This window comes from Barbus barbus, assembly GCF_936440315.1.
Source record: "Barbus barbus genome assembly, chromosome: 41".
Classification (NCBI taxonomy): domain Eukaryota; kingdom Metazoa; phylum Chordata; class Actinopteri; order Cypriniformes; family Cyprinidae; genus Barbus; species Barbus barbus.
This window is the reverse complement of record NC_136719.1, coordinates 7,474,143-7,492,965: the sequence shown is the minus strand read 5'-3', so window position 1 is coordinate 7,492,965 and position 18,823 is coordinate 7,474,143. Positions and strand designations below refer to the sequence as shown.

At 39.1% G+C, this 18,823-nt stretch overlaps 2 protein-coding genes across 5 annotated transcripts in view; both read left to right on the top strand.

Moving 5' to 3' along the window:
* Window positions 1-14,074, top strand: part of LOC306860711 (PHD finger protein 20-like) — a 28,567-nt gene extending 14,493 nt beyond the window's left edge. For 2 of the 3 annotated variants that reach the window (XM_079402547.1, XM_079402548.1), the window contains exons 11-18: window positions 1,869-2,018; window positions 2,137-2,232; window positions 4,605-4,783; window positions 8,141-8,240; window positions 8,420-8,615; window positions 8,721-9,129; window positions 12,076-12,295; window positions 12,399-14,074. In XM_079402547.1, the coding sequence (XP_079258673.1) occupies window positions 1,869-2,018; window positions 2,137-2,232; window positions 4,605-4,783; window positions 8,141-8,240; window positions 8,420-8,615; window positions 8,721-9,129; window positions 12,076-12,295; window positions 12,399-12,544 (1,496 nt within the window). In that variant the 3' untranslated portion in view covers window positions 12,545-14,074. Of the gene's footprint in view, window positions 1-1,868; window positions 2,019-2,136; window positions 2,233-4,203; window positions 4,336-4,604; window positions 4,784-8,140; window positions 8,241-8,419; window positions 8,616-8,720; window positions 9,130-12,075; window positions 12,296-12,398 lie in introns of all 3 variants that reach the window. The other variant, XM_079402546.1, reaches the window with a different exon arrangement.
* Window positions 14,075-14,582: 508 nt separating this feature from the next.
* LOC306860759 (protein NDRG3-like) overlaps window positions 14,583-18,823 on the top strand; it is a 74,360-nt gene continuing 70,119 nt past the window's right edge. The window contains exon 1 of one of the 2 annotated variants that reach the window (XM_079402645.1): window positions 14,583-14,712. The gene's annotated coding sequence lies outside the window, so the exon portion shown is untranslated. The remainder of the gene's footprint in view (window positions 14,713-18,823) is intronic. The other variant, XM_079402646.1, reaches the window with a different exon arrangement.

The following is an 18,823-nucleotide window of genomic DNA, read 5'->3' as shown; positions in this document are numbered from 1 at the left end:
GAAACACTACACATCTGTGCACTTAACCTATAATTAGGGGTGTGAACCTACACTGGTCTCACGGTTCGGTTTGATTACAATTATCATGTCTTCGATTCAATTCTATATCACGGTGCATTGACGATGCACTGCATCCTCAATTTTCAATTTTACTTCACATGTATACAATTTTGTCAATGAATACAAGCAGTCAGATATATGAACTGAACCTTTAAATTTACCTGCTCAAAGAAAACACGATTCTTGAATTTATCAAACATCAAACAAAAGTCTGGGCACAGAAGACAGCAGGAGCATTTAGAACAAATACACAAAAGTAAATACTATACACTTAGCACTGCGAGGGTTAACAGCTCAGGCTGAAAACGGCTGACATGGTTTCTCAAGTTAGTGGTATTACCTCCTGCATATTTTATCTGTGCGTGACATGATTTACACACAGCGTGTGTCTTCTCCAGGTCGTGCTTACCAAGTTGTTCATAAAAGCCGAAATGTGCCCAGATGTCGGCTTTTGAAGTAGTTGGAGCATTTTTAATTACGCGCACTCGCGTCTCTCGCCTCCCTCCGCCATTGTATGCTGCCACGACAAAGCATGTATGCGACAAATGACATCAGAAAAGTGTCAGTACGTTATAATTGGTTATGGTCTATTACTGAACCGATACCGAATTGTCCTCACCCCGAAAAGAAAACGCAGTTACTTTTTATTTAGTTGTGTATTTCTGTGTCAGAATTCAGGAAAAATGCTACAGAATTGTGAAATGCAAACTTACAATAATGAGTTTATAAGTCACAATTTTCGAAAGAAAGAAAAAAATATATAAAGTATAACTATAATGAAATACTAATCGACATAGCCTTTATCACTGCTTAGAATACAATGAAATATTGTGTGCCTTAATTATTCTGTTAAGAAGCCACATCATCTCACAGAAGGTTTTATTTCAAACACTCGACTGATATGAAGTGAGTTTAGAGTAAAAACATGTTATTAAATGTGGTATTTTCACGTGCTCTCAGATGGAGCAACATTTACTACACAGAGCTGTAGTTCACTGAGAAGATACGCAAACCGCTGTCATTATAGCGAACGATTTCGTTGATTTCATAATTGTACGATTATATCGTCTGCGATTATGAACGTGATTTTGCGCAGCTTGTCAGAGAACTAGGGCTCTGTGTAGTAAATGCTGCTCCACCTGAAAGCAGGTGATGGAGATTTACTACTAATCACAGAACTGGCTTTACTGACAAAATGTGCATGACAATTGTGATTAATCATGTTCGATTAATCGTGCAGCCCTACAGCGAAATAATATAATTGTAAGTTAAAATCTGAATTTTTTTACGTTTGTACAAGTAAAAGAAATCTTAATTGTGAGATAAAAAGTGGGGGGAAAATACAGAATTGTGAGATGTAAACTTGTAATTATGAGTTCATAAGTCACAATTTTCAGACAAAAGAAACAAAAAAAACCTCAAAATTACAAGAAAAATAATGTCACAATTACCTTTTTTATTTTTGAAATGTAAACTCAGAATTCTGAGCAATTGAAAGATGTTAACTTTCAGAGAGAATAGATAAATACAGAATAGAGAGAAATAACTGCGAGTTAAAGTTATAATTGCACGTTTACAAGTAATTGTTAACATTTCTGTGGAAACAAAAGTCAATTGTGAGATGTAGACCCACAGTTGTTTGAAAGTCAGAATTGTGAGATTTAAACGGAACTCGGAGGAAAAAAGTCTGAATTGCAAAATGTTTAGAATTCCCATTGCAGTGGATTACATGCACAAACAGCTATGTTAGACATTACATAAAAAAATAAGCATTAATAAGTGTCCGTTAAATGAACTTCCTCCCACAGATACTCCCTCTCCTCTGAGTGACAGTAAGTCAGGTCACGCTCTGTCGCCCCGGCAGCGCTCGGCCACGCTGGGCACAGAGAGGAGCAAAGAAAACCAACACTTCAACCGCTTGCTGCATGACGACAGAGACTGGGTTGCCAAGGAAACAGGTATTGCAGAACATCGTGATCATTCCATCCATTTCTGTGCACATGCTCACGCTGATTCCTCTGCATATTACCACAGTCGGGCCATGACAGTAATAGAGATTGATTTTCTCATCTGAAGGAGCGAAAGAACGGGAGAGGCTGAGGGAGAAGCGGCAAAGGGATTTCTTCCGCATCAAACTGAAGAAAAAGAAGAAGAAAAGGAAGTCAAAGTCAGGTGAGATTGCTGTTTTAGTGCAGTGGTGTCTCTGTGTGTCTTCGGCTCTCTGCTGTCCCCTCTGTTTGTCTGCTGGAGCTGCAAACTTTCTCTGAAGTATTTCTCAATTATGTCAAATTACTGCGGACCTGGCAATATATTTGAGCAACAGGATATGATGTCATGCTCTAGGGTTCCTGTTTGGCATAAATAATAAACTATTTATAACAAGTTATGCATTTAAAAGTAAAAATATCTTCTAATGCCCTGCTAAAAACCATCCAGCTTTTTAAACTTAAGTTATTTTTTTAAATATTCCTTTGGATTGATGAAATGAGATTCTTACATGTTTAAGTCTTAGTTGGTGAGGTTTAGATCCTCTGTTTGTCAAAAGTCTCATGCTATGTAAATTTGCAGGTCAGAGTTCACCTTCTGTATAAAAGATAAAGATGCACATGCATTTTTTAATTTTTTTTTAATGCCTTATAAAGTAGAAATATACTCTGCCTTATAAATTGCTACCTTATAATTACTGCCTTAAATTACCACTGCCTGTTTATAAATTACTAAACGTATGAAGCCTATTAGGGGTCCTATTATGCTTTTTCACATTTTGAATTTTAGTCAGTGTGTAGTGTGTATGTTTGGGCATAAAAAAGATCTACAAAGTTACAAATCTCAACGTCCACTCCAAAGCGAGATATTTCGTTTTTAAAAAATCCCTTTTCAAGAACTACAGCGAACGCCTCGTTTGAACTACAGCTTTGACTTCCGGTGTTTGTGAGATTAGAATATCATTCAAATAAATCAATTAAAATAATTAATTTGCATATATATGCCGCCACAAATAGTGTAAGTCTGTGGGACTATGGTATAAATAAATTCAACTGTATAACAGTTTCACTGCAATTCATGTTATAATGTTAGAATTAAAGAACAATAAACATAATAGATATTACCGTTGCACTTATCTGTACATAGTAAATGCAGTTATGTTTAAGCTGTTGTTGACATCCTATCTAAAACGTGATTTAGCCAGAAAAAAACGACAAAATAACGTTACCACTTTAATATGTCTTGCAATATCCGTGCGTGCAAAGGTTCTGCGCGATCCACTTGTTCAATATTCTCAGGGTCTGAATTGATTTGGTAATATTGACGAACTTGCTGTTTTGGCAAGGGGGCGGGGCAGTACTGAAACACCGTCTAAGCTGTTCACCAATCACAACGCACTGGGACAGCTAACCAATCACAACACATTTCGTTTTTCGGAAGGCGGACCTTCATCAAACCCGGAATGAAAAGATATAAAAGAAATACAATGAAAAGAGTTAAATCCTTTTTTTAAATGAACAAATTAATGAACATATTTAAGACTGTTTAAGTATGTAGTTAAAATAATAGTAAATAATTATTAGAAATAAATTGATATTTTAAAAAAAATATGATTTTTAAAATGTTTAAATAAAATTATAAAAATGTTTCTATAATTGTTTTAAATGCACATTTTAAGTAGCATTTTAAAGAACATTCGCAATTCGAGATAAAAAATTCTATTGGACATTTCACTCATGGGAGCAACCAATCAGCTTTTGGTTCATTTTCAAGAACCACTCCCTCTCCCACATGCCACTCAAAGTAGATGCAAGATGATGTACAAATTCTCTTTTAAATGAAACCCTCGTTTTACCCAATATTTATTCAATTAATTTATTGCTGCATTTTGAATATAGAAACTCTCAATCATTTTCTAAGTGCTCAACACATTTAAATCGCAGCACAATGCATTGGGACACCAAATCTATGTGTCATTCGTCTTGAGTTATTAATAGACTCCTAAAGTGCAGAGCTGCCCACGCAGTGAGCGTTTTGGTTGCCAATCCCTCTTGACAACATCAAGAACTGAATCCATTCTACAAGCAGTCTCGTCGGTGAGGAACAACTCGGTCTGTGTTTAACCCTGTGTGGCGTCTGCTCTTCCTCCTCTGACAGACTGTTACAGCACTGAGGAGAGCATTGACCTAAAGCCTCTCCCCTGCAATCTGAATTCGGCCCACAAATTACCCCTTTCCCTCACACACCGATTCTACACGGGACACTGCCCCGAAAAGATGCTCAGCCAGGGTGGGTACCACAGATCGCAGGTCCTCGTAATTTACAGCTTCCTGCTTTGTGTTTTTCTCCTGCTTTGATGTCTTTCAGTGTCTTGACTAGTTGTCACCGTCAGATGGGTTTAGTCATTCCTGCTCTGTAGATTTTTCTCTCTAGTGTTGTGTGTTTAACGTGTGTGCATGTGTGAATAGATTAGCTGATTGTCTTGCATGGATGACTGTTATAAAAACAGATCAAATCTACTGCTTTAGTGTATATTGTGGTCTTCTTGTTTGCTCCAGGTGAAGACAGCAGCAGTGATTTGTCTTCAGACAGTCCTCTATGGAGTGAGGACGAGTCTGACACTGAGCTGGATCTGAACATGCCTCTCTCTGAGCAGGATGTGGAAACGGTCACTCACGGCTCTGAGATCGTACGCTGTATTTGTGAAGTGCAGGAGGAGAATGAATTCATGATACAGGTGAACTACCGCTTTCTGTTTTTGGTCTATCTGTTCTTTTTTTTTTCTCCATTTGATACAATTGTTGGCAAACCAAACTCAAAAGAAAAAGTCTGTTTTGACCATAAACACGATTAAATTGCCTATAGAACAGACATTAGAACTTTCACATATTTTATTCATTTTTCTATACATGTAATTGCATAATACTTTTATTATACATTACATTATTAGTGTATGTGTGTGCAAATATATATATATATATACACACACAGTGCCGTAAAAAGTTTTTTGCCCCTTCCTGTTTTTAAATTTTTTGCATATTTGTCACACTTAAAATATTCAGATCATCAAACTAATTTTAATATTACACACAGATAATGCAAGTAAATACAAAATGCGGTTTTTAAATGATGATTTCATTTATTAAGGGAAAAAAGCTGTCCAAACATGCCTGGCCCTACGTGAATAATTAATTGCCCCCTCCTGTTAAATCATGAAAGAACATCATTTTAGAAAGCTGAATAAATTTCACTAGCCAAACCCAAGCCTGATTACTGACCTGTTGAATCAAGAAATCACTTAAATAGAACCTGTCTGACAAAGTAAAGCATGCTTAAAGAGCAACATATCATGCCGCGATCTAAAGAAATTCAAGAACAGATGAGAAACAAAATAGTTGACATGTATCAGTCTGGAAAGGCGAACCACGGTCAGAGCCATTATCCACAAATGGAGAAAACTTGGAACAGTGGTGAACCTTCCCAGGAGTGGCCAGCCTACAAAAATTACTCCAAGAGCGCAGCAACGTCTCATCCAGGAGGTCATAAAAGAACCCAGAACAACATCTAAAGAACTGCAGGCTTCACTTGCCTCAATTGAGGTCAGTGTTCATGATTCAACAATAAGAAAGAGACTGGGCAAAAACAGCATCCATGGGAGAGTTCCAAGGCAAAAGCCACTGCTGACCAAAAACAACACAAAGGCTGGTCTCACATTTGCCAAAAAATATCTTGAATATCCCCAAGAATTTTGGGCAAATATACTGTGGACTGATGCAACAAAGGTTGAAGTTTTTGGAAGGTGTGTGTCCCATTACATCTGGCGTAAAACCAACACGGCATTTCATAAAAAGAACATCATACCAACAGTCAAACATGGTGGTGGTCGTGTGATGTTCTGAGGCTGCTTTGCAGCTTCAGGAACTGGATGACTTGCCATAATTGATGGAACCATGAATTCTGCACTCTATCAGAAAATCCTAAAGGAGAATATTCGGCCATCAGTTTGTGACCTCAAGCTCAAGCACACTTGGTGTTATGCAGAAGGACAATGATCCCAAACACACCAGCAAGTCTAAAGTGAATGGCTCAAGAAAAACAAAATTAAGGTTTTGGAGTGGTCAAGTCAAAGTCCGGACTTAAATCCGATTGAGATGCTGTGGCATGACTTTAAATAGTCCATTCATGCTCGAAAACCCTCCAGTGTGGCTGAAACGTTTTCACACCACTATATATATATATATATATATATATATATATATATATATATATATATATATATATATATATATATATATATATATATATATATATATATATTACACTACACACACACTGAACAAAATTATAAACGCAACACTTTTGTTTTTGTATTGAGCCCAACCGAATATATATATATCTGTATATTAGGGGTTGAACGACTTCTGATTTTTTTTAAAGTTGACGTTTTTGTGATGAAAGTCGAGTCGATGTCGACTAGTTGCTGATGGCGTCATTTAATAAACAAATAAGTCTGGAGCTGAGACAAAAACCTTGTGCACAGCTATGGCATATGACACCGCACTGCCCACATGGCTGTTGCTCCTATAACAGTTTATTTTTATCAGTTCTTTCGTCTTTGATAAATAATATATAATATAATTAATTTATTATATATAATTATATAATCCATATTACATATTATCTGCATAATGCAATATTACTAAAGTTTGTCTGTATGTAAATATATGTGTGTGGAAACTCAACTATGGAGACAATTGAGATTACACTAAAAGACCGTTACATCATTGCTCAGGTCAGTTCAGATCGATCTAAGATGGCGCCAGCTACAGTGCTTTGCTCTTCAGTGTTTGTACTGTTTTTGTTTGTTTTTCCTGTTTTTTTGTTTCTCAAATACGATCAGTTTTACCAGAGATGACCTGCTGAACATTCGGCAGAACACACCACAAAATCTTTTACCGGATTTTGATTATTCGGACGTTTTGCTGGACATTGTAGTTGGCGGAGCCGTAGCTCTGGTTAAACACTACAGGACGTGCAGATGGGGGAAGCGAGCTGGCGCGCTTGAGAAGCTTCGTGAGCGCGGATTTAGAACGGCGTTGCCTAGCATCCATCTAGCGAATCTCCGCTCTCTACCCAACAAAACGGACGAACTCCTTCTGCTCTCTCGGACAAACAAGGATTTTTCTAACTCTGCTACTCTGTGTTTCACGGAAACCTGGCTGAATGGCGACATAACGGACAGCGTACTACATCTGCCTAACTTCACGCTGATCAGAGCAGATCTCAATGGGCGGCGGGACGTGCTTTTACATCAACGAGAGGTGGTGTACAGATGTAACTGTGTTAAAGAAGATGTGCTTTTCAGATCTAGAAATGCAAGCCGTTCTATTCACCGCAGGAGATTTGTTTGTTCATTCTCATGAGTGTCTACATTCCACCGCAAGTGCACGTGAGCTCAGCTTTACAGAAGCTCACTGATCAGATCACAGACACAGAACAAAAACACCTCTGTTTTAATCATTCTTTAATAAAGCAAATCTCTCCCGCGAACTGGCAAAATACAGACAGCACATTACATGTCCCACCAGAGACAGTAATATATTGGATCACTGTTACACAACAATAAAGGACGCATATCACTCTGTTGCACAAGCAGCTTTAGGACTCTCTGATCACTGTTTGGTTCATCTCATACCGACCCACAGGCAGAAACTTAAATCTGCAAAACCTGTATTAAGAACCGTTAAAAGATGGACTAATGAAACCGAGCGGGATTTACAAGCCTGTTTCTCTCTCACTGATTGGACTGTTTTCCAACAATTTCCTCTTTGATGCGGTCTCACGGGAGTACCATGACGCATAACCCTATCCCTTTAATGCAGTTCAAGATTTGTTCTCATCCGATGGTGTCCGTTTTGTATTTCCTGAAAGTCATTATAGTATAATGACAAAAAAAATAGAGCACAGAATTTAAAACTATTAAGCACTGGTGCAATTACTTGACTTATTTTGTGAATTATTAATTATTTAATGTGGTGATACATCTTCAGTAATTGTCTGGGAGACTGAAGGATGTTTCCTGTGCTCTCTGCAGTGTGATGAGTGTTTGTGCTGGCAGCATGGGACGTGCATGGGACTGTATGAGAACAGTGTGCCAGACAGCTACAGCTGCTACATCTGCAGAGACCCACCAGGTGAGACACCAGAACTTACCCAAACCATCTCAGTTTAGCATATAGTAGCTTTGTTATTCATCTGTCTGGTCTGTGTGTGTTGGCAAAAAGGAACAAGGATCAAAATATAACAACCACTTCAACACATTTTGTTGTCTGGCTTTGTGTTAATCTTTAAATATGCATGTTTCTGTATGCAGCCCAGAGGCAGAGTCAAAGGTACTGGTATGATAAAGACTGGCTGAGCAGCGGTCACATGTATGGCTTGTCTTTCCTGGAGGAGAACTACTCCCACCAGAACAGTAAGAAAGTGGCAACCGCCCATCAGCTCCTGGGGGACGTCCACCGTGTTTTTGAGGTCCTGAATGGCCTTCAGCTGAAGATGAGCATCTTGCAGTAAGTAATTCCCCTGCTTGAATACTCTCGATCCAACCAGCTGTTTGATTAATAAAGTATGTGGCAATGAAAGATTGAGGTATGAATCAAAGCTGCCCTTTTTAGGACACAAGCGCATCCAGACCTGAAGTTCTGGCGGCAGCCCTGGAAGTCTGCAGACGGCCTACGGAGGAAGACGGCAGGTGACTCGGGCATTGTTACTCCCTTCCCCTCTTCGCCCCCTGAAATGGGAGTGAACGAGTTTGAGACATTGAAGAGCGAAGTCCCATCGCCTGTAGAGACGCATTGCTCTTTCCAGGACTCGTACATTAGCAGCGAGCACTGCTACCAGAAGCCCCGTACGTACTACCCTGCGGTGGAGAGAAGACTTGTAGTGGAGACGCGGTGCGGTTCTGAGCTGGAGGACAGTCTTAGGAGCACTGAAGACCTATTAGAGATGGCCGAGCAGAGGTACAGCACACAGCTGGACCACGAACAACACAAGCTTCAGCTAGCTGACCGCTCCTTTAGTAAGGTAAGTTACAAGCAACTTGTTAACTTTTCTGCCAAATGCACACTACATTAAAGAAGCTTGTTGGCCAGTATACAGGTCCTTTTCAAAACATTAGCATATTGTGATAAAGTTCATTATTTTCTGTAATGTACTGATAAACATTAGACTTTCATATATTTTAGATTCATTACAACACAACTGAAGTAGTTCAAGCCTTTTATTGTTTTAATATTGATGATTTTGGCATACAGCTCATGAAAACCCAAAATTCCTATCTGAAAAAATTAGCATATTTCATCCGACCAATAAAAGAATGGCCATTATGTTCAGTTATGCACTCAATACTTGGTCGGGAATCCTTTTGCAGAAATGACTGCTTCAATGCGGCGTGGCATGGAGGCAATCAGCCTGTGGCACTGCTGAGGTGTTATGGAGGCCCAGGATGCTTCGATAGCAGCCTTAAGCTCAGCCAGAGTGTTGGGTCTTGCGTCTCTCAACTTTCTCTTCACAATATCCCACAGATTCTCTATGGGGTTCAGGTCAGGAGAGTTGGCAGGCCAATTGAGCACAGTAATACCATGGTCAGTAAACCATTTACCAGTGGTTTTGGCACTGTGAGCAGGTGCCAGGTTGTGCTGAAAAATGAAATCTTCATCTCCATAAAGCTTTTCAGCAGATGGAAGCATGAAGTGCTCCAAAATCTCCTGATAGCTAGCTGCATTGACCCTGCCCTTGATAAAACACAGTGGACCAACACCAGCATCACTGACTGTGGGTACTTGACACTGGACTTCAGGCATTTTGGCATTTCCCTCTCCCCAGTCTTCCTCCAGACTCTGGCACCTTGATTTCCGAATGACATGCAAAATTTGCTTTCATCCGAAAAAAGTACTTTGGACCACTGAGCAACAGTCCAGTGCTGCTTCTCTGTAGCCCAGGTCAGGCGCTTCTGCCGCTGTTTCTGGTTCAAAAGTGGCTTGACCTGGGGAATGCGGCACCTGTAGCCCATTTCCTGCACACGCCTGTACACGGTGGCTCTGGATGTTTCTACACCAGACTCAGTCCACTGCTTCCGCAGGTCCCCCAAGGTCTGGAATCGGTCCTTCTCCACAATCTTCCTCAGGGTCCGGTCACCTCTTCTCGTTGTGCTGCGTTTTCTGCCACACTTTTTCCTTCCCACAGACTTCCCACTGAGGTGCCTTGATACAGCACTCTGGGAACAGCCTATTCGTTCAGAAATTTCTTTCTGTGTCTTACCCTCTTGCTTGAGGGTGTCAATGATGGCCTTCTGGACAGCAGTCAGGTCGGCAGTCTTACCCATGATTGCGGTTTTGAGTAATGAACCAGGCTGGGAGTTTTTAAAAGCCTCAGGAATCTTTTGCAGGTGTTTAGAGTTAATTAGTTGATTCAGATGATTAGGTTAATAGCTCGTTTAGAGAACCTTTTCATGATATGCTAATTTTTTGAGATAGGAATTTTGGGTTTTCATGAGCTGTATGCCAAAATCATCAATATTAAATCAATAAAAGGCTTGAACTACTTCAGTTGTGTTGTAATGAATCTAAAATATATGAAAGTCTAATGTTTATCAGTACATTACAGAAAATAATTAACTTTATCAAAATATGCTAATTTTTTGAAAAGGACCTGTACATTTAAAGACTCAGTTATGTTTTTTTAGTGCACACTGGACACAACCAATCTGAAATCTTAACAATTCAAGCTGCAACATGGTCAGAATTAAAATGCTTTCAAATCAGATTGAGAACTTATTAAAATCAAACTTTGAATTGATTTGAAACCTGTTTGAAATCTGTTGTGAAATCTGTCATACCAGTTGATAATCTATTTTCAAAGCAGTTCGAGAATGGATTTCAAATCAATTTAGTCTGTTTTCAAAACAGTTTGAGTTCTATTTTCAAATCAATTTGCTATATCGTCAAGGCAGTTCAAGGTCTTTTCCCAAGTGTTTTCAAAATGGTTCAAAATGTTTTTAAACCACTTTGTTGTCTGTTGTCAAATCAGCTCAAAGTCTGTTTTCAAACCAGTTCAAAATCTGGCCTGTTTACATCTGGTCACTACATGCGTTTTTTGTGATCGGATTTGTTAAAACGGTCCAATTTACACTTGGCCACATAAATGCGTCTCCACAAAACGGATATAAAGCCGATCTTCAGTTTCCGCGCTATGTGCCAATTTAAAGGCGTTCACGTCAACGAAAGCAACAGATAAGTGCTGCATTTTACTTATCAGCTAATTTCAAGATCAAAAACCACAACAGAAGCGAAAGTGGCATCAGCACTTTGAAAATATGTTAGGCTTAATACTTTTAATTAAGATAATTCTGTGCGGTGTCTGCGGCTTACTTTGTTTCGTTTGCATCAGTTTATGCGTCAGCTTGTTGAAGAGATACTCAGATACCCATCCGTGGGGATGCGTGTTGCATTAGCGCCATCATATCTGACTATAACATGTCATATAACCTATAAAACGCTCTCACACATTTATTATTTTTACATTTTGGGAGGAGTGGTTTCAACAACCAGATACATTTACACTACAGTTTTCGTCTGGAATGCATCCTCCTGAACTGGATATGAGCGATCGGATTTAAATCCATCTCGAAAGTGTTTTGGAGGACATTTACACCTGGTATTTTCACGGTCGGATATCTGATCCGAGAAAGCGCATAAAATAACCAGGTGTAAACAGGCCGATATTGTCAGCAAATAGTTGCAACGTGCACATTTCCACACAGAAGATCACCATAGTTCATGCATTTTGTTTTGCTGTGCATATAAAAAACTGAACTAATTTGTTTTGGACTGCAAGCAAATGTCTCATTGATGACATATTTAGATTATTGAATTACTATCATGCTTCATTCATTCATTCGTTCATTCTTCATCAATAACATGAGAACATCAGTACACACCAAACATGCATCTCATTGTTTTCTGTTGTCAGGAGCTGGAGTGCCGTATGAAACGACTGGTTTCCGCAGAGCAGGAAAAGAGTTGTGTGGTAGAAATCAAGGAAGAGGAACCTGACCCTGTGACCCCTGACCCAAAGCCTGACCCTGACCTTGTGCTGCACCAGCAGTGGCAGCTGAACCTGCTGGAGCACATTGAAGCAGTGCAGGACGAGGTGACGCACAGAATGGACCTTATCGAGCGAGAACTAGATGGTGAGACACTTGCAAACAGATTTCCTGGTTTAAAAATCTTTAAACTGCAAACATAATCTCAGATTGATGTACTTTATTTCTTTATGTCGATATCATTATGCAGTGCTGGAGAGTTGGCTAGACTACACAGGTGAACTGGAACCTCCAGATCCACTTGCGCGCCTCCCTCAACTGAAACATCGCATCAGACAGCTCCTGACTGACTTGGGAACAGTCCAGCAGATCGCACTCTGCTCCTCATCCTCTTGAGGGCACCAGAGAACAAGCAAACAGTTCACACTCAAGTGAATGCACAGTTCTACTGCAGAAATACATGTGCCTGTGTTTTGAGAGGAAACCCTTAAATGATTCAAGCTAATGTCAATGTGACAGTTTCTGAGGCACATGGGTGTTGGATGATGGGTCTGGTCAGCTGTTTAAAAGTAGTCACCGGTTAGAAAAGACTGATGGAAATCGAGGCTAATGATACCTGATGCAAACAAAAGTGTTTTTTTGTTTCTTTTTTGTGGAATATAATGCTTCATTGTAGCACTTAGCTATGTCTATCATAGACTTAGGAGATATTTTGTTATTGTTTTTTTTCCATGTAATTTTCTCTGTATTCTTCACATGCTAAATATTTGTTTTATGTTAATTCATAAGTGTTTAATAAGTGATCATTTTGGACTCTCTTGGCACATCTTTGCTCTGGGTGAAGAGCTTAAGGACCCGAATGGTATTTTGCTGTAGTTAAAGAAAAAATGTTAAATATGAGTATAACAATATGAAAAAATATATTTTAATCTGAAAATATGTGCATTTTACTTTTATATTTGTACTAAGAAGTCATGTAATCTTGTAAATAACCCAACAAATTGCTTAAATTCATGTTATTTCTTATTTTGATCTAAACTTGCATTTACAGTAAAGACTTTCTGTAAACTTTGATCTATTGTGAATACTGTAGTTGTGGGCTTTCTGCCTATAACCCTCTAATTTTTGACAATTGATGTTGCTTTCATTTCAAATCAGGGAACTTTGTTTCCACTGGTACATAGAACAAGCACAGAATGTTGTTCTCTTGCATGCTGAGTCTTTGTATGTGTATTTCTTTTTTTTTCCAAAGTTTCGCTGTTTCTGATACTGTTTTGTTAATTTTTCTGTTGCTTTCAAGTCGACAAGATTGATTTTGACTGAGACATTAGATGCCTTTAAGTTATTGTAATTGTGAATTTAAGTTATTGATTCTGCCGGCTTTTTACATCGGTCTGTTGGTTTTTATTTTATACAGTGCGAGTCTGAGTATTGTATGGTCAGAAAGAGAACGAGAGAAAAGCTGGGGTCTTTTTAGTGTTCTCACCCTGTGGTGTATTTTTTCTCTCTAGACAATTACCGTTTAAAAAAAAAACAAAACAAAAAAAAGTCAAACTGTGCCTGATATTTTATTTCAGGCCAATCTGAGCATCGTTCACCCTCAAATACGCAAACTACATTTGTTATAAATCTGTGGATTTCTAAAATTCTGCCGACAGGTATTTGGAGGGTTTTTGTTCTTCACTTTCTCTGTACAGCTAGTGAGCGACTGACAGTCCATTGATTGTTTCTCAGTATTGTGGGTTATATTTTTACATCTGCCCTGTTGCTTTGCAGACATTGAAAATCTAGTTATGATTTACAAGTATTGCAGTCCTTTTATTTTTACATTTCATTTTTCCATCGTTGGCATCTTTTTACGTTGGGGTTTTGAAAAATATACAGATAATCCAACTTCAAGAAAATAAATGCAAACATTTAAACTCCAAGTTGTTTGTTTTTACTCCGCTTTAAATTCCTAGAAGATTGTAAAAATGTTTTTTTTTTTTTATTATTGCAAGGTAGTGGACTAAGATAATTATAGTTAACACTTAAATAATGTTTAAGTGATCGTTAATTATTTTAAATCATATGTGACCCTGGACCTTAAGTATATAGCCAACAATACATTGTATGGGTCAAAATTATAAATTTTTCTTATATGCCAAAAATCATTGGGATATTAAGTAAAGATCATGTTCCATGAAGATATTTTGTAAATTTCCTACCGTAAATATATCAATATACATTTAATTTTTCATTAATATGCATTGCTAAGAGCTTCATTTGGACAACTTTTTTTTGTTTTTTTTTTGCACCCTCAGATTCCAGATTTTCAAATAATGTCCTATCCTAACGAACCATAGCCTACATCAATGAAAAGCTTCTTTATTCAGCTTTCAGATCATCTTCAGTAGCTGCGCGCGCTGAATGTCTGTCAGCTCTCGCGAGCTCCTCCTCCTTCAGCGCGAGGAAGAGACTAGAGCTCCGCCACTCACGAGCGCTCTCAAGTGACTACAACTCACCGTACAAGTCTCTCCGGCTGCGTTCAGTTCCTATCCAGCACATTTTGATCTTCTTCAACGGTGAGTGGTGATATCTTTTCGTTTGTAAGTCCTGGTGTTTGAAAGTATTTCACGAGTTCGTCAGTTCTTGCGCGAGCGCTCCGTGTTGAACGCGAGCTAGCAGCAGGCTAGCGCGAGAAAACGACCGAATGAGACATAACGGGACGCTTAGTCCGCTCAAAAATAGAGCTGTTTTGTCGAGAATAGACATGGAGGAAGGTAACGGTGTCATTCTCGCCTCTTTCCTCGTTACTGCTTGAAGCCTGGTTGTGTACAAGCCTGAGAACCGTCACCAGCTAACATTAACTTAGTCCTGCCATATCTAGCGCATATATGTGATGGTTGTAAAATCAGACTATTCGATTAAATTGGGTACATGTGATTTTATGATTTGGGTTTTGTTTTGTTTGTTTGAACTTGTTTAGCACACTGAAGTGCTGAGTTAACTTCCATTATCCAGTACTTTAGTCTCTTCAGACAGGGAGAGACTGACATAAATGCAGACTGCTGAACATAAATCTCTATTGTACTGAAATGTGTCCCTCGATCAGTTTTGAATAAATGATGCTGTGTTGCATTAGATGCTACAGGGCTGATCGTTGGGCATCTCTGCACGTGTTTTATAAAAGGGCTTCTAACCCAGTTTCCCAAAATACTGCAAGTGAAACAGCATCCAGCAAAGCCGTCTGATTAGTGACACGAGTCCAGATGCTCTAGTGCAGACCAACAAGTGGGCCAAATTGAAAAATTCCTTGGGCAGTGTTGGCAGAGCTACATTTCTTATTAAACCCACTGAGGAGACTAGCTATAGATAGCAGGTGTATGATATATTTAAGGCGAGACACTACAGGTGAATAGTGTAAAATTTTTAACTAGCAGATATCACCATGAAACTTTCCCAGTTGATTACCTACATTAAGATGAGAAAAAAATGTATTACAAAGTTTCTGTAATTTTATGTTTAAATATGCAAATTAGGCATTATCTAATTAAATATGCGCTATTTTGCATATATTTTAAAAAACGAAATCTCAGAATTGGATAAAGCCAGGTTCAAAATTCTTTTTTCATTGTGTTCACATATGAGATGGGAAAAAAATTACAGAGGGATTTATGGATATCTACTTTTGTTATCCTGTAAATCAGAATATACTGTCAATAGCCTTAAAAAATGTATTTTCGCCATGTTTTTTGGAATAAAATGTTATATAAATCAGGCTAGGAATAATATATTTACAAATCCCTCTGTAATTGTCTTCATAATATAACTAGGTACAAGACTGGAAAGTTTGGTGTATATAGGTGCTACTGAAGTGGAGATTTCGGACTTGGAGTATGAGAGAAAAGTCATTTTGAGAAAACGGGCTTTAAAGATTTATATTGTAAAAATCCACACATTTTTATATGAAAACATTGCTAACAAGCAAAACAACTGGCCAAGTAATTGTTTATAACAATGTAGACCATGACCAATGACAACTGAATAAAACAACATTGCCAAATAAGACCTTCAACTAACCACAGAGAAGCACAAATACAGACACAAACTTATCATCAGAACTGCAACTCTAGTCATCTATGTCCATCGGAACACAAAGTTCACCCATGAGGGTTGAAAGCCTAGCTCTCCATGCCTGCACCATATGTAGGCCCCTCACCCCTCTCTTGCTGATGCCTTTTCAGCTTTTTAGCTGTGCTCAGAGTCTTTCTGCAACGTTTTACACTCTCAGACCGGATGGATTCGGCTTTTGTGATCCTCAGCATGTCGGTTTCCCTGATGGTGGTGACGGTAACGACAGTGCTTTCCAGCCATAGCTTATCCATAATGGCAAGCATGGCAGAGGCCCCCTCATTAAAAGTTGAAATGGCCATACTTGCAGCTGCCTCAACTCTACTCTTACCTACAAACACTGTTTTTGGACAGCGGGCCCAAATGACGGAGTTGAGGCACTCATTCGCATTTTGAGTGCCACCATGCTGCATGCGCAGCAGCAGGCTGTCACTTGACATGCGGTGGTATACAGGTATCAGCTTCTGGCCCACCTCCCGAGACAAAAAGTTTCCTGCATGAGTTTCTCCATTTTCCTCCGCTCTCCTATACCAACACCAGGACAGGTTGCACCTGGTGTGCAAGGGGACTTCGTCAGAGGACATGCTATGGAGGAGACCAGCCCAGATCTCATTTTTCATTTTCTCTATGGAACCCTGGTTATTTAAAATTGCCCCCCTGCAATAATTTTGTAATGTTTTACATTTTTTGGCCGTTAATTTTCCCAGACCCTTCCCCCCCAATTTGCGTTCAGCACTTAATCTTCGTAGTGCTGTGCCCATACCCTTATGGGCATGGTTGATGCATTCTAATTTTACTACCTTATGCCCAGGGTATGGGTTGAGGGATACCACCTCCCTGAATGCAGCACTGTCCCCATCTGACAGCATCTGAATGTATCTCAGCTGGTGGCGACTCACAGACCTGGCCCACATCCTCTTCGCTGCCTCCTGCTCCATAGCCTTGCTTGAGCCCCTAAAATTTTGTGCACAGTCATGCGTTTCTCTCCAGCTGTCAATTTCCTCATCTGTAATCTTTCCCTCATGTCTGGCAGCTTCTTAAAGGGCACAAGCATGGCAATAGGAGGATAGAACCTCAAAGTCGATCACCAGTCCCGTAAAAATATCGATGCACACCCCGATCCCATAGTGTGATGTGAACCCTCTTTTCTGCCAAGTGCCATCAAAAGACACACTGATATTTATCACCGCATCTGCATCCTCTCTCAGCAACTCTGCCACATCTGCATCAATATCTGCATAGGCCTGCCTGACCTGCTCCCTGGTCCTGTGAAGTGACTCAAGACCTCTCTCTATTTCTGCCGCTAAAATGAAATGTGTATTGTATCAATAACTGTTCATTTGTTTTGTTTTTATAGATACAGCACACAGAAATCTGTACTGTAAAAGTAAAACTGACCACCACAACACAACATAATGAATGAGATGGCACTTTATTCTATTCTTATAAATCTTATAAATAAATAAATATTTCATCCATATAAAACAAATATTGTTACAGTAATGTTATAATATGTTAGAAGGTGGTAACAGCCACACGTATTGGGCTATTTCTGACATTAGAAATTCTAAACCTCCCATCGACAGCTTACGTTCAGATGCGCTTCCCGAGGCGGGCATTTCACTGGGTAATCCATCACTAATTTTCCTTTTCCCCCTTGCAAGTGACAACTGCTGTACTCTTTTCGATGATTGACGCGAAGTCATTTTCATTAATTCACTCAAAAGATCCCGCGGAAAGCTTAACCAAACAAGGAAGCGTCAACGCATACCATGTCATGTGACGATTCTGAACGAATCACGTTGTCAGAAATTGTCTTCAGCCAATGAGATTGCGCATTTAGAGTTAAATCCCCTCTTTTACTTTCACGATTGGTTGCTGATAAAAAGGAAATGACCATATTTGGATCCGACAGCATTGTAGAGAAGAGAGAGAGCTTTCCAGCAGTATACGTGATGACTGGGTACAGGCAGAGATCGCGGAGCAGCATGTTGATTTAGAACGCCAACTTTTGTTGAATTTATGAGAAATCTACAGACGCAAACAGACAAAGTGCAGTAAAATAAAGACCTAAATGTGTATTTCGGACTTTTTTTCACCACAAGTCTGAAAGAAGACATGTTATTGAAGACAAATATCCAAAAATCTCAAAATTGACCAATAAAAAAAAAAACGATGTTTTTGCCTGCCGTGTCTCGCCTTAAGCAATAATACTGTATGTCTTCAAGTGCTTCAGTTTTTAGAGCTTTTATGTTTCAATGTATCATGAGGATCATTTCCACCTTTTTGTGGTTTGATTAGGACTTTGATACTGTAAAGGTCCAACACTCACTGAATAATAGTAATAATAGAATAGAATCATAAGTAGGCCAGTGGGTTTTTCCTCGGGTCTTTTTGCTGATAATCGTTGGATTCCGTTTTGTTTATTAGAGAAGCTGAAGTTTCCCACATTGTTTAGACCGTTTTCCTACGTTGTTGTGGTGTTTAAATTATGTAGATAGCAGGAAGGGATATCTGCATATGTATATCCCAAGCACATCACTGGACAGATCACATTTGTTT